Source organism: Dermochelys coriacea, chromosome 15 (genome assembly GCF_009764565.3).
Source record: "Dermochelys coriacea isolate rDerCor1 chromosome 15, rDerCor1.pri.v4, whole genome shotgun sequence".
NCBI lineage: Eukaryota > Metazoa > Chordata > Testudines > Dermochelyidae > Dermochelys > Dermochelys coriacea.
This window is the reverse complement of record NC_050082.1, coordinates 24,047,925-24,063,883: the sequence shown is the minus strand read 5'-3', so window position 1 is coordinate 24,063,883 and position 15,959 is coordinate 24,047,925. Positions and strand designations below refer to the sequence as shown.

The window sequence follows — 15,959 nt, the reverse complement described above, 5'->3', positions numbered from 1 at the left end:
TGCTTTCTAATTAGCTAGTTTACTTTTCTCCTTTTGAACTACTTGTTTACTTCTTGTACTTGGGGGACCAAAAGGCCAGACTGGTCAGTTTCCCTTTGTTTCCAGTCAGTTTCACTTTCTTATTTTCCTACTATTGCTGTCCTGTTTGGATTCAAAACCCTGCAAGGGAAGGTTTTGGGTTAAAAAAGCATTTGCAGGTCCAGAATGATCATCTTCCCTGAAAGTTTTTCCTGATATGCATGTAAGTCAGTAACACCCAAAGCATATGGATAGATGCCAACACCTCCAACAAAAATATGATTCATCTGCCCATTAGATAGCAATTAGATAATCGTAACTTCAAAACCGCATCCCTTCCTGCTTTATAAATCAGAAACCCACTTTGCCCCTACCCCCGCAAAATTTCTGTGTAACTTTTCCCTGCTTTCAGTTCCATGTGGGTCTAGAGAGAATGAAGATGCCACTATTAAAATATATAAGCTCTATAGATAACCTAGATACTTGGATGCCAATCTAACAAAACACTGTAACACTTGTAAGGAGCCCCAGTGAGATCAGAGGTTTCACATGAATAGTCACTATTATAGTTATTTATTATTTTATTACAGTACGGCCTAGGAGCTGCAGCCATGGACCAGGAACCCATTGTGCTAGGCACTGTACAAACACACAACAAAAAGACGGGCCCTGTCCCAAAGAGCTTATGAGGTTATATGTGCAGAGTTAGCCAGTTCTGATGCTGGGTTCTCTTGGTAACAGGGCCAGAAAAAATTTCTACTAAGTATTAGTGTTAGTATAAGTACTAAACCTTTTTTAGGGTTTATTTTAAGCAAAATCTTTTACAGCTAGAATTATCTACTGAAGTCCCTTCAACAGTTACAGCTGTGACCTTCAATGGGTTATATATGTGCCTGTCAACCACTGAAAATCGCAGCCTGTATCTCTAGTTTAGAATGATTTGGCCATTTCTGTGCAGAGCACAAAGCACTGGTGTTGAGGAGGATGGATGAATTAAGACTCATTTTCCTGGTAAGGCCTGTAAGTTCTCACTGTATTGATAGATCCAGAAGATAGATATGGTTGTCACACACACACACACACACACACACACACACAGCAAAACATGCACTTTCGGTCTGGATGTCTTATTTTAGATGAAGGAAACTATGAGCCAGAAGGTGCTGCGGGGAAGCGCATAGGCACGTGCATCTCCTCTAAATCAGGCTGCTGCCACTCCTGGAACAGAAGGGCTGCTGTCGGCAGACAGGGAGAGTTCTCAGAATTGGAAAGATGCTGCACATATTCTGCCCTAGAGTATGACTCCTGACACGGCACGACTGAAAGATTTCCCCAAACCAACCTTCAATGCTAGTGGATGACAAATCACGAGCCGGTAAACCCCGGCTGATCCTCCCCTCCATCATATCGTAGGTCCGTTTGGTACCAGTGGTCTCATGAGAAGCGCCAGCGCTTCTGCTGTCCTCCTTGGGGCACTGGGAAGCACCGACTCCACCTAGGACATAAAAGGAGATGAAGAAACAAAAGCTGCATGAAGAAGGGGGAGTGAGCAAGCGAGGTTGTTTACTGTCATTTGCACGTCCACTAAAGGCTCACTCCCATAGGAGTGAGTCCTGCAATTCAGCTTGCACTCAGCAGGCTTTGTCGGCATTATACCATGCTGCTAGGTTCCAGGAAATTCAGTCTCTCTCTCTGCCCTGCCCACCTCAGATTTCAAATTCCATGGCCTCATGTTTGGGCAAGAGCATATGTCTTTTCCACTATCCAGACACAGCCTGCGAGACATTATGGAGCAAATTCAGTTCTGAAGCTCCAAGCAGCTGGAACTCCCACTGAAATTAGCCCAGTGGCGCTGTTTCCTGAATACACCTACTGTTTGTGATCTTGTCCAGTCTCCCTAACAGACACTGAGACATTCCCCAGATGATAAAAGCAGACAAAGAGGAAGAAGCAAAGCAGAAAAATCTTTAACATCAAAACTAGCATAAAAAACATTCACGTTATTCTAATCAGAACGAAGAGATGGACAAACCACACAAAAACAAAAAAAGGAGGATGTGAAAAATCCAATGCACCACAACAGCGGCTGGTGGATAAAGTACAGTATCAAGCCACAGAACTAAATTAAGCCTAATATACTAGTTCCTCTTCCAATTTAAAATAGATTTTCATGCAGAACTATGGAAATTCAAGATAGGCAAGACCTACTGTGCTATTAAACCCATCTCCCTGCCAAGGCAGTACTGCCCGCTACAGCTCTGTTGCACCTATATGCTATATTTCCAAGTGATGGGGCTCTCCCCTTTTCCCTTGGAAGTCTGTTCTACAGCCTGAAAAAAAAAATCACCATTGGATTTAACATCAGCAAATCCATCCTGCTGCCACATTCTTATTCCCTGCATAATGCAGCCCACCCCATGAAATTTACGAGGCAGTTTAGGACACAGCTGAAAGCCCAAGGTTTATGTAACAAGCTCCAAGCTCCGCAATTGGCTCACACAAGAAACTCGTTGTCTGTTATCCCTGGACTAGTCTATCCTGCCAAGGAATGCTGGTGTCCTGATCCTCTTCTTTCACATATACCATATCTAGGATTACACAGTTATAAAAAACACAGGAGAAGTTCAAAACATTTGTTTGGTCCCGGAAAGTTTGGGAACAAAAGTTCTCTTTTGTGATGCTAGTAATGAATAAAATGGGATTATTACGACACAACCCCCACTACCAGTTTCTGCAATCACCATACAATCAAACCGAAAAGGGCTTGGGGAAAGATTCTGGGAAACAGAAAAAGTGAATCTCTGTCTCCCTCTTGGCTTCAGACTCATTGGACGTGAAAAATCAGCAGCTGATGTTTAGAAACAGCCAGGCATCTTGAGACACATGAAGGGGGTAATGTTGCTGCATCCTGTTATCAAGGAACATCTGTTCTAAATAGCTCTTCTACAAAAGGAACGCCGTCCCCTGTTCTCTTTGTTTCACGTGTTTGGGGGGGAGGGAGTAGAGAGATTAAAAAGAAAGAAAATTGCTCAGAAAACATGTCCCTTGCTCGCAGACGCCATTAGCAATCACATGCAGAATGAGAATAACCAATCTAGCACAATTCATCTTGCATACGCTACAGGATTTTGTCTCATTAGAGCCCTTTTATTTGTAAGTACCCTCATGGCACTACAGAACTTGCAGTTTTTTTCTCCCCTGCTTGCCAGAACTCATAATCACCAACGATTTAATTTAATTTAATTTTTTTAACTCATTCGCTACTGCATTTGAAACCATCCCAGAATTATCTAGGGGAAAGGAGATGATCAGGATATTAGGGATCAAATCATCTTGCCTTGCAGGTCCAGAAAGGAGAGGAAAATCAACCAGATACATGAATCCAGGTACTCTGCTTAGGGCCCCTCTTACTCAATTGTTACTGACTATTCTTATGTACAGGGTAGAGGGAGAGGTGGCCTAAAAATCTAATGGACAAAGAGAGACTGGTGGAGAAAGTACAAAAGCGAATTAAATTAAGCCTCAAACCCTAGCTCCTCTTTTGATCTGAAATAGATTTTCATGCAGAATCAGAGATAGGCAAGACCTATTGGATTATATATGGAACCCATCTCTTTGACAATGCAGGACTGCTTGCTGCAGTTTATGTTTCAGGTCTGCGCATGGGATCAAAACAGTGAAAACTCCTGGAGGCTTATTTCAGTTCTCACTCCCCCTGTGGCCTTGGGTGAATCAGTCAGTTCCATTGCCCCGTAGATAATGATGCGAACCTCCCTCTCCCATGTTCTTCTTATTGTTTGTATTATGGTAGCGCCAAGAGGCTCCAGCCGAAATCAAGGTCTCACCCTCAGAGCATGGGACAATCCCTGCCCTGAATGGCTGTCAAGCCACACAGATGAATGGTGGGGTGGGAAACTGAGGCACAGAGTGATTCTGTGACTTGTTCAAGGTCATGCAGCAGGTCTGGGAATAGAATCCAGGTCTCATGAATCCAAGTTCAGGGCCCCAGACACTAGAACATGCTTCCTCCATGGGTTAGGTGTTTGAATGAACGCTCTGAGGGATAAGAAGTATCGTCATTATCATTATAAATGGAGCGTCACGTGAAGTCCATGCACAAGCAGGCCCAGCAGCCCTGGGTTTCGGTGGGAGGCACGCACGTGGAGCGTGAATCATATGGAATTTGGTTCACATCCATTATTTGTAGTTCATTCTCTCCATTTGGTAATCCCCCTGTGTCTGATTAACAGCTAATGCAAGGATTGGAGCTGTTTATTCTTTAAACCAGAATTTGGCCTAGGAGAGGAGCTCTGGCTTTTCTCCCACTGCGGCATGATTTTTAAGATCAACTATTTGATCCGGAGTGCTGGCTAAAGAGAACCAGTTGCTCCTTGCGAAGACAGCTTGGAAACATTTCCGGTGTGGTTTTCTGGTACTGATTCTGCCAACTACCCCCCGAAGGCTACACCAAGCCCAGCTGGGGCAAAGTTAACAACCGAAAGGGAGAGGAATGGAGATTTGCTCTGTACGCGGTGCCTGGTGGGCACTGCAGAAAATGCTCCTCACACCCAGCACAGGAAAGTCACTGCAGCAGAAGACTGTGTCACAGGGGTGGCTCCACGCCTAAATGCATGAGCTGTACGTCATGGTAGGATTTTAACCTTTTTGCTGCAGGCCCATGGTTCCATGTCTGTTGGGCAATGGTCCCGCTGTTTGCGGTGAAGCCGAGGGAGCTCTGGGAGGTATGGGAACTAAATCCAAGTGGGGCAGGCTATGTTTTAGCATTCTGATCCACACATATCTGTAAGTTGCGTGCAGAGTGCCTGGAAATCTGGCTATCAGCATCAGAGTGGGGGCTGGCAAGTGCTGCCCCTGGCAGAAAAGCTGCCCCGACACGCGTGCGTGTGTGTGTACACGTGTACATACATGTACACTGACCCCAAGCTGGCCCATCCCGAGCCTGTGCTCTTTTCCTCCAACAGTTTGAGTGAGAGCCCTGCTCCATCATTGGACATGCCAGCACATTCTCCCCCTCCCCCCCCGCACAAGTGTACCACAGAAAACCAAGCAACAACCTCTGGAATGGAACAGAGATACAGCCTGTGGGCCAAGACTGTAGCTTGTCTTTTCAGACTCTCCCCTCCTGCTCCTGCTTCCAACACAGAGAGAGAAAGAGAGACCCACTCAGACACCCCCCTGCAACAATGCCCCATCCCTCCCTACAAGCGCCACCAGCAGCCCACATCAAGGAACCCTCACCTGGGGGCAGGAGAGAGACGCAGCGGCTCCCCATGGCAGCGATGAGTGGCAGAGAAAGAGCCAACCCCAGCACATTCTCTCTGGTGGCTCCTTCCTCAGTCCGAGAACATGGCAAGTGTTCCCAGCCATGTGCTCGAACACTAAATCTTCCCAATGGTAGCCAAAGTGCCGCTCCCACCCCACCTCTTGGCTTCATTTTGTTGTCAGGCAGGCCACGGTGGCGAGAGAGAGAGACAAGCACTGAAGGCCGTTGCTCTCTGGAGAGGGATGTGAGCTGTGGGGGTGTGACACAGCAGCAGATCTGAAAGATAGACGGTGAGGCGGGCGGGCACATCCGAGATTAGGATCTGGTCCTTAGTCATCTCTGCCTTACACTCAGAGCAGAAGTGATGCAGCCCTGTAAAACAGTCACTCATGCTCCTCGTGCGTGTTCCGGCCAGGCACCAAAATGCTCCTCTGCTTCGCATCGGGCCGGGTTACCAAGCCTCCTGGCATCCTCTGCTTCCAGACTCAACAGGGCAAGGACGTCTCTCAAAACGGCTGCTGGGCTGCACGTGCCCGGCCCCAAAAGCTTGGGGAAGAGCAGTGTGCAATGAAAGGCTTGTATGGAGGAGTCGCTCGTAAGCTTCACTGGAAACAAACCTCTGCTCATTGCTCATGGAAGCAAACTGAGCTTCTGAGCAAACTGTCAGCTGATTTTAGGGCCATCCAGTGCGCAGGCTTGGGGAAGGAGATAATAGCTGGTTACTGAGTTAACACAAAGAGCATCTCTGCACTCAACAAAGAAGTGCTGTGACCTATGCAGGGTTGTTGGGCGTTGGGTAGATGCCCCGGGCTGGCAGTATCACCTAATGGCGATACTCCGGCATGGAATGCCTACTGGCAAGAGTTCAAAGCCCAGGGGAATGTTGTCTCCTGGCGAGAGACCAAGGGGCCGCTTTACAGCAGGGGTATCAGAGGCAACGTCACCGAGCCGTGAACATGGAGAGGAGAAGCTGGGCCCACCCTACTCCACCTAGTTTCAACCCAGGGCCCTTCAAAACAGGGTACCCTGGCACAGGGCTCAGGTCCCAATACCCCCAAGCATGTTCCCTAGGTTGCTGCCTACCGTCGTCCCAGTCCCCCTGGTGTTGTCTCCAGGGTTGGACATGGGGTCCCTCTTGCGTCCCTTCTGCTCCATCTCCAGCAGTTCCTCGGCCGGCAACAGTGAGTCGCCCCCTTCGGTTCCCATGGACAACTGGCTCCCCGCGGTGCAGCTAGGAGGTGCGAACCCAGCGGCTTCCTGGTAGGAGGCTGCTGTCCACGAGTGCTCTGCTGGGTCAGCCCAGACTGAACTGAGCCGCTCCCTTCAGAATGCTCCTTCCACTGGGGGCATGCCAGCTGAGGCGAAGGGCTGTGGCCTCTTGGGCCCCAAACTGCTCTTTAACCCTTACTTCGCCAGCGTGGGGTTGGCACACCTGTCACAGGGGTGTGGGTTGGAAATGTTGCGTTTCTTGACACCGTCAAGAGGATCTTATATTTTAAGGGGGGGGAGGAGCCTCCCTGCCTGTGTTGCTGTAACACCCCAGAGATTAGTCAAACTGGCCGGACTTCCCACCAGGTGTGCGGACGGCTCCTTTCAGGCATTCTTCTCCGCCTGGACACCGATGCCAGCTTGGGAGCTGCCCGGCGCAGTTCACCGACAGCGTCACGTCTCAGAAGCGAGGATCCCATGCTCGGGGTCACAGCACTGCTGGGAAAGGGTCAGGGGAAAGTGGAAGGCACTTCTAAGCAGCAGTGGAAAAGTCAGGCAGGGTATTTAGAGCAGGTTCAGCAAAACCCTTTATCACGGCACCAAACCGAACCGCCCGAGCTACCTCCCTTGGCAGCGTCCCGGTAACACAAAGGGACATTGGCAGCGATACTAGCAAGCTGGAGATGAGAATGGAGCTTGGAGACTCGCTGAGACGCAATGCTGTGTCTGTGTCCTCCATGCGCTAAAAGGGGTTGGGGCTCCCTTTCTGCTGGCGTGCTCTCGAGAGCAAACATGTGCATAGGACTCACCCAGCCCTGGCAGGGCCCAAGAGCAGCAACGCTTCCTCTGTCTGTTCTACACAAGCGGGTCCCACTGAGACAGCAGCCTCCGTGCGAGCCACGGCCCTGGCTGACCGCGGGTAGGGGCTGGGTTTAACAACAACGAGCAGGAGGGGGCCACCAAGGAACAGGCCCATCGCGGCCGTCTCTGGTGCAGGTGCCTGTGTGCGTCTATGAAATAAAGAACCCCACAGTGCAAGAGATGGAGCACTTGGGGAAGTCAAAGGAAGCAATGGGGGAAAGGGGACAAGATGGAAGCGCTGGGAGAAGGGGAATACAGCTCCATCCATTCCAACATGGACGCCCTGGGGGACAGGGAGTGCATCTCGTTCCATTCCAAGCGCACAGCGCCCCACTTGACCTCCACCTTGCGTTCAGCTGGGGCTCATTGAACACGCTGACTCATCACCAGCGATTCTGACTGCCATTTAGCAGCCAGGTTTCTGTGGGCTGACGAGGAGGCCTGTGGCTTCTTACGCACGGCATGAGGATCACAAAGGGGCCGCCCTGCAGCGTAGACATAAAAACCACTGCCAAACATCCCTGGCATCAGCTCAGCTGCATCGCATTGTCACGCTGAGCCCGGATGCAAGGCCCAGACGTGCTGCAGCTTGGCCACGTCAGAGTTAAGAAGCAGCAACCTAGTCACCGGTGCTAAGCACAATCTGGGAGTGAGAGGTTGCCATTCCCCTGGGCTACAGAACAGGGGAGAATACTAAGGGATCCCAGCTGAGGAGCTCCAAGCACTACATGAACGTTATCCTTAACTACACCAGGTTCACAGCACCCTGGGAAATGGGCGTTATCCTCACTGTACAGCGGGGGAAACTGAGGCTCCGTGTTAAGGAGCTAGTGAAGGCTGCTACAGGGGAGCCCTACATTGGAAGGGGGTGTTTAGTGCCCAAGTGGGAGACCTTACACTCCAGCGAATCTTTCAGCTGTGTGGTGGGATGTGTGTTCGCTGGGTTCTCCCAACAACACCTGTTCCCCAGGTGCGTCCTCCCAGCGCTGGCAGGAGCCAGCACCTAATTGCCCCTCTGGAACTGACTCATCCAGATGGCAAATCAGCCAAACTACAGCTGCTTCCTGCGTTAGGGGCAGAGCTAGAGGTTCCACACACCTGCCTGCCCTTTGGCCCTGTGTGAGTTACCTGAAATGCCCTAGCAGGTCAGTATTAAAGTGGAGGATGGAACCCAGAGTCCTGACTCCCAGCCCTGTGCTCTAACCACTAGGCAGGACTCCGGTGGTCAAAATCAGGGTGGCAGGAGGGGAAAGGGCAGGGTCGGAAGGTAGAGTTATGACATGACAAGAGATGCCCCTTTGCTCAGACCCTAACTGCCTGGCAAACCCCTTAAAGCATTCTCTGCTCGACATGGGGAGCCAGGGGCATGATGGGGTTTGCCACAGACCCCAAGTTTCACGGAAAGGCCCCAACTCCCATGGGTCCGACCTGACACCTGCATACCCAGCTGGAAGGACAACCGAAGGGTCCCCATTTACTGCAGGGCTGGCAACACTGTACAGCCCTGCCGCTGCATGCTCCATAGCGACATCAGCTCAGTGCAAGGTGCAGCGTGCTGGGAGGCTGTGACACTGGGCCACAGGGCTTTCAACTCTGTCACCTTGTCCTGGACGAGGGTGACCCTCAGTGGGAGAGATTTCCCCTAGGCCAGGACGGGCCCTGCTTTTTCTGCTTTCCACATCTAAGGGAATGTTCACCTCAGGGGCCTTCAGAGGTGCAATGGCCTCATGTGGGCACACGGGAACTTAAGCCCTAGAGTCTGACACCTTCAGAGACTCCCCCAAAGGTGCAGCTTCATACTCACTGGTGGCACGCTGCCCTCTATCCCAGGACTGGCGTGCGCAGGCTGAGAGCATGAAGCAACCCACAACATGGTTTCATTCAGCCCAGCGGGAAGAAGGAGAGAAGTTACCTGCTGCGCAAGGAGAGAGGTGTCCTGCAGATGCTCTCCCCTCAGACCAACTAAGCCAACTGCAAGCACACCAGTGTGATCACTGATACACAGCAATCCCCCGGGGGCCCCAACCAAGATCAGGGCCCCATTGTGCAAGGCTCTAATGCATAATTGGATGAGATTCCAGAGAGCTTACAGTCTAAATGTGCTGCCCTCCGTACACATGGGGCTCTCCTACTGACACCAGAGGCTCTCCCTGCTGAATCAAGCAGCGTGCCACAGGCCAGATCTGCTGTGTGCATCAAAGAAGAAAATCTGGCCCTTGGATAAGACCTCAAAAATCAGGAACAGGAAGAAAATTACTCCGGAACTAGAAACAGGATACCGGCAAGATACGCTTCGCAACGTTTTCCCAAACATTCTAGCTCCCAAACATTAGTGCACGATCCTGATGCTCCCCCCCGGCCCTCCAAAAAACCCCAGAGAGGATTCTAGCTTACCATCATAGGAGAGCACATGGCCCTTCTTCCCTTCGTAGATGACATGTCCTTTGGGCAAGGCATCCTCTCTCACCTTCTCTGCTCTGCCGGGGCTGTCTTCTCCGATTAGTCTGGTAATGGTTCCTTTATACAGCACTTCAGCTGGGGTGCCCTTGGAAAGCCACCAAGATCCATATTTAACAGTGCCACAAGCAATTAAGGAAGAAAGCTCTCACCCCCACAGGAACACACTGCTCCAAAAGGCAGAGCAGAGGAGGGCGCACAGCTGAACTCTGCTTCCTGTCAGGGCCAATAGCGAGAAATCTGCAGCTTAATTATTGATAAGGATACTAATGCTGAGCGGTAAAAGGTACGTGATCTGTGTATGGTTGCTGGGAAGAGACAGGGGTGAGTGCCAGGCAGAGATGACAGGCCTTGCAATTCAACGGGTGTAAAGAGACGGAGCGAGCCTGGCTTTCATTACATACAGTTACAGAGCAGCTCAGGCTCCTCTACCATCGGGCAAAGCAGGAATGGAAACACCAACCCACGCTGCCCACTCCGTCCGTGCTGCGCTTTTCAAAGTCAACTATCTGGTTGCTTTCCATCCCACTGGATCGAAGGGACAGGCACTCTTACAGCTCTGCCTTCCCTAGGGACGTCTTAGTCATGGCCAACACTACTTAAGTCTTTTTCTTTCCCTTGGGACTACTGTCACTGAAAATTATTTTCTCCGACTAATATCACGGGGCACAACCGGTCACAGAAATGTTGACCTTCAAAAGGGCATGCAATCAAGCAGTCTGAGCCCAAAATGCTGGGCCATTCGTCATTCCACCACACCAGCTTTATAGACTCGAACCGGGGTTACTGGTAGAGCAGAGCAAAGAGTCAGGCCCATAGCTTTCCTTTTAAATAAAAAGAAGGGAGCAGCTGCTTATGCAAACTCATCCTTCTCCATCACTTTCTTCAAAACATCCCGGGAAACAGCCCAGGCCTGAGATTTGGAAAGGCATTTGGACACCCAATTCCCAGCAGAAATAATGGAAAGCAGGTGCCCAAATCCCCAAGGAAGCCTTGAATATCCTCCTTCCACCCTTTTCATCATTCAAGGTCGTTCTGGGTTTGCAAGCTGCTCACAAGAGTTGGTGCAGGAGGGAAACTGACCAGCCTCGTTGAATGCATCCGATGAAGTGAGCTGTAGCTCACGAAAGCTTATGCTCTAATAAATTTGTTAGTCTCTAAGGTGCCACAAGTACTGCTTTTCTTTTGACCAGCCTCGTTTCATGATCCAAGCCAGACCAAGATGCAAGAAACAATTCAATAGCCATAAGGGTGAAATGTAAATTAGGAATACAGGGAAGCTCCCTCCCTCTATTCCTCCAACTGTAAGTGAAATTCACCCCGAGGGCAGAGAGCTGGCACCTGCGACCTTCAAGTCACACTTAAAGGGCTCAAGTGCCCAGGCTTGCGCTTGCTCTCTGCACAAGGGGGAAATTTGCTCTGTACGAGTGCTGCCATGGCCAGAGCCAGGGATCTAGCTGCAGCGAATTTATCCCTTTTTTCTGTCTCTGAATTATCTGTCAACAGACAGAGATTTTGACCTCATTTAGTTACTTGGAATTATTTGATGAACGTCTCACTGGAACAAATTTCAGCCTTAAGGGGTGCTTGTAAATTATTTACTGGGGTGCAGTTATATCAGTATAAAGGTGCCTTATATGGGTACGACTTATTCCCCTGCGCGTATGGTAATAGCTACACTGATATAAAGCCTCTTTATACTGGTATAACTGAGTCCACACTAAGGCGTGTATTGCTTTACCTATACAACATGTGTGTATGTGTGGACAAGTTCTGTTTATATGCGGGCCTCTTTCCTGATTTACCAAGCTGCCATCCTAGCGCCTGCTTTCTTCTGGAGCACACGGGACGGAGTTAACATGGTAACAATCCCTCATCGTGGGTGCCCTAGCAGCCTAGCGATCCATGCCCAGGGAGAACCAGAATCGACTTGCATCCTGCTGTTCAAAGCTAAAAACCCAACAACACCAGTCACACTATCTGAACAGGCCACGCTGAATGCTACCCCATGTCTGTACTGCTGTAAGGGGTGAATAAGGAATCTGATTCTAAATGTCAGCACTTCAGCATGGTGGTGTTTGGAGGTTGCTCCAATACATCAGGACAGGATGTCCCCCCCAATCCCACCCCGAACCCCTCCGTTCAATAGGTCTCTGCTTCTTTGTAAGCAGTCAGACCAGCAGTCACTAAGCTGCTTGCTGCAGAGACTGGATGGGACGTGTCAATGTGCAGGTTTCAATGCCCTGATTGTTTGCTCTGACACAGGCTCACAGAAACGCTCAGCACTGGCTTTCCCAGTCAGTGCCAGGTAAGTTTCCTTCCCGCACTGGCCGTGTTTGCAGGGGGTTTGAAAGCGAGCGATGACAGGAGCTTGGGAGCAGAGTGCACCCTATTTAAGATCTGTCTTCTGGGTGAGTAATCTGACATCAAGTATCAGCCACAGTGCTGGGAGCTGTGACAACAATCGGGGTCGCTGTGCTTCCCTGTCAGGAGACTGCGCAGGATGCCGTGCCGAGGGGCATCACGGGCATTGCTCAGAGGAGATGTCAGAGCTCTTTGGCCTGCAGGGTACAGCCATCAGACACACTGCAAACACGTGACAACTGCTCCGAGAGCTACTTTACCATTGAATCAAACCAAAGGGGCAGCCTCACTTCCTGCTGCTACTTTATTTCTAAGATGAATACAAGAATTCTAATGTCAATTAACTAGCTGGCTCTAAAACAGCATTTGATCAGATCATGCCCTGGATCGGACGTCTCTTAGATCTATTGCAGAACCTACTAGCCAGCGCTTTCCCTCCCAACCCCCATAGCTCTTCCAGGGGCAGGGCAGTGTATCTTCCCTTTTTGAAGCCACCCAGACAACAGGAAAAAATCTCAGTGCTTATAAGTGGCTTTAAAGAGCTGAATGATGGCCAGATAAAAATCCCCAAGGGAAACAGATTCTTTTTAGGCATTCCACTCAGCACTGAGCAACAACTCATGCTGCTGAACTATCCCCCACTTGGCAGCTGCTCTTCTGAAGATGGATGATAAATGATTAAAGGCAGAGTGCCTTCCTACTGCACTCACAACAGCCTTTCGGGCAGGGCCTAGAGAACACCCTGCTACAGCCGTGGAAGGAGACTTACTGCACTGATTCCTCAACTTCATCACCCCACTGGGGGTGAGGGATTGGTCCTGCTGTGAGCAGGGGGCTGGACTAGATGACCTCCTGAGGTCCCTTCCAACCCTGAGAGTCTATGATATGATTTTAGGATTCCCTTTAGTTGGCTTGGTCAGCCCCCCTCCTCCGGCCCACCCACCAGCCTACTGTTCTTTTCCATTTCCTTGGCCTGCTACACAGTGTGCCAGCAAGATTAAAACCCCAGCTAACCCCCGCCCGAGCCTGGGTTCATGAGCACAACTGGCATGGGTGAAGGCAGTTTCAAATGCAATGCCCCTTTCACCACTGGTGAGGTCTGTTTACTTCTGCTTTTCACCAGTCTTGGAGAACGGAACGAACCTGATCTTGGGCGTACTCTTCCACCACAGATCACTCCTCTGCCCTGCCCTGCAGCCCTTGCATCCTGAAGCCCCCACCTCTCCTGCTGGCGCACCTGGGCAGGTGGGGAGACAATCTGGGTGGGGCTATGTGCAGATGCTCTGCTAGGAGGCGGTGGAGGCACCAACCCACTCTGACTCTCCCCACTTGCCTCACCAGGATCTGAACTCAGCTCTGCAGAGGTGATAGGTCAGAGCAGTTACCCACCGGATCTGCCGGTCTGCCCCAGGGCAATTCAAGGGTTTACACCCTCTTTGCTTAGTCCTCTGAAATGCCTCCTGATGGGTCTGCCGGGAGGGGGTGCTCTGATGTCCCCTCCAAGTAACAACAAATTGCGATCATTTCTATGCACTCCAGGAGAGGGTCTGCTCTGACAGCAACCGTTCCTTCCCGGCCCACATTACAAACCAGCTGAGATCCCCCCCAAGCCGTTAAGAGAAGAAACCTACGTGTGTGATAGATCCCCGATAGGTGATGGGTGATTCCGACCGAGGCCTGGTGCCGGGGAGCCCCTTGCTGATGCTCCCTCCTGGGGTTGAGCCCAGCGATGCCCCTGAAAGTTACAACAAAGCAAGCGAGATTAGGTTGCTGAGATTTATCTTGGGGGCTGCCTTGAGTTGGTTCCTATTTTATCTGCTTCGGTCCTGAGCCAACCCAGTGAACTTCCTGAATTTGGCTGAATTAATTGGGTGTTTATGAGAGACAAGAATGTACAGTTAAAACAGAGTTTTGTGCCTTTTTTTTTTGCACTGCAGAAAGGGGCTTGGATTTAAAAATGAAACGCTCTCTCCGTCTATCCTCAACATGTACTCATGATTCTAGAGAGCGAGGTTCAGAATGTAATCAGTGCCATTTTATTAGCAGCTGCTTTGCTTTCTTCATTAGCAGACTGCCCTTTGAAACTAACGAGAACATATCCCTTCTCCCCAAAAGTTGGATAGAAGTTTGCGGCTCAGATTTTTAAAAGGGGCTAGTGATTTCAGGTGCCCAGTCTCTGGCACTTTGAAGACTGGCTCATCTGTCCTCTGAAAATCAGGAACTCTTACGGTGTCTCAGGTTGGATAGCAGAAGCTAACGCGTAGCCAAAACCACAAGTCACTTTTGAAGAGCTTGGCCCGGGTTGATCCCCTTCCACCTCCTGAGCAGCCTCCCCGAGAGGTGCCTGGTTTCCATCGATCATCACAGCTGCCCTGCTATGTGCTTACCCCTCAGGATGGAGCTCTCTTGGGACGTCTGAAGTACCAGACTTTCAGGCTGGTTGGCCTGGCTTCTAGGAGAAAGTTGTTCCTGCTTTACTCCAGGAAAAGGCACTAGAAAACATTAATCATACATGACAATGTTTGCACCGGTCACAACCAGACAGCTCTTGTCCTGAATTGCTCTCTTGCCTTTTTTATTTTGCTTAGTCTTTAATTTTGTCTTGCTTTATATTCACAATTGCTGAAAGAGACAGGTCTTAAATAACCTAGGTCCCCGTGCAGCTGCTGCTGCTTCTGAGTAGCAGATTACACAACTACAGATGATAAAGGAAAACTCAAATTGCTCTTATCCCCTCTGCAAGGGCATCGTTCAAGGTCTCCTGGCAGGCAAGACAGCAGGGGTTCCTGAAATCCACTCCTGCACGGCGCTGCACCCTCAGCCCTACAGCAGGACCAGAGTCATACACACAGACCGGGGCTGGATTTAATGCCATGACTGGGTTTGTAAATGGGCTGAATAATTTTAAATCCATTGATAACTGTAGCTATGCAAACTCAGAGAAGAGTACTCAGATCCCGGCTACAGGACTTCAGTGGATCACCCAGAAATTTCCCACCCTTTGCAGAGCACTGGGCAACTGGAACTATGTGGACTGAAAGTGCAGCTGCCTTCCAGTTGACCACTGCCACAGGTGGGAGGCTGGAGCTGATGGACTAATTGTCCGATCTGCTGTGGTCAGCCTGATGTTCTTAAGAGCTGAGGGACAATAACCCATCTCCTGAAACACACAGTTCAGAGCTGTCAGGAAACAACCCTGGAGAGTGACAAGCCGACTGCAGAATCCGCTCAAGAGGAAGAGAGCTGGGAATAGCCTCTAGTGCTGTGCAGACCCATGGAGCACACTCACAGCTGGTTTAGCCCATGGCCTTCTCCGCTCTCTACAGTGCTGGGCCCAGGTCTCCTCCCTTACGACTTTCCTCTCTGGCTCTGGCTCTTACGAGATGTTTCCAAATCTGCAAACTGAACATTTTCCTCTCTCATTTCAGGCCATTTACTGTTTATCCCACCAGCTGTCGGGCGAATATCAATAAGTTTCCTTCCATCAATCACAGTTAGTTGGAAGGTATTTTTAGTCTGGGATCAGGTCCCTGACCAAGTCTTCTATTTTCCTAGACTGTAGGAATTTCGCTCCCTCTGCCTCTCCTCTTATGCTTGGTTAATCCTTTTAGTGGTTTTGATCCCCTTTGTATTTGCTCTTTTACTATAGTTCCTCCTTTAATGGTGGGGGTCAATATGGCACAGACTACCCCATGTGCAATTCCCCCAGGACCAAGCAGAATAGCATCACTCCACCCCACATTGGCATATCTCTCTATAAGATATA

The 15,959-nt window shown here is 50.1% G+C and overlaps 1 protein-coding gene across 39 annotated transcripts in view; it reads right to left on the bottom strand.

Annotated features, from left to right (window-relative positions):
• NCOR2 (nuclear receptor corepressor 2) overlaps positions 1-15,959 on the bottom strand; it is a 419,584-nt gene that overhangs the window by 43,124 nt on the left and 360,501 nt on the right. For 35 of the 39 annotated variants that reach the window (XM_038372887.1, XM_043497676.1, XM_043497682.1 and 32 more), the window contains 4 exons: positions 14,581-14,685; positions 13,825-13,928; positions 9,767-9,917; positions 1,361-1,513 (listed from right to left, as the gene is read on the bottom strand). In XM_038372887.1, the coding sequence (XP_038228815.1) occupies positions 1,361-1,513; positions 9,767-9,917; positions 13,825-13,928; positions 14,581-14,685 (513 nt within the window). The remainder of the gene's footprint in view (positions 1-1,360; positions 1,514-9,766; positions 9,918-13,824; positions 13,929-14,580; positions 14,686-15,959) is intronic. The other 4 variants (XM_043497694.1, XM_043497704.1, XM_043497712.1 and 1 more) reach the window with 1 other exon arrangement.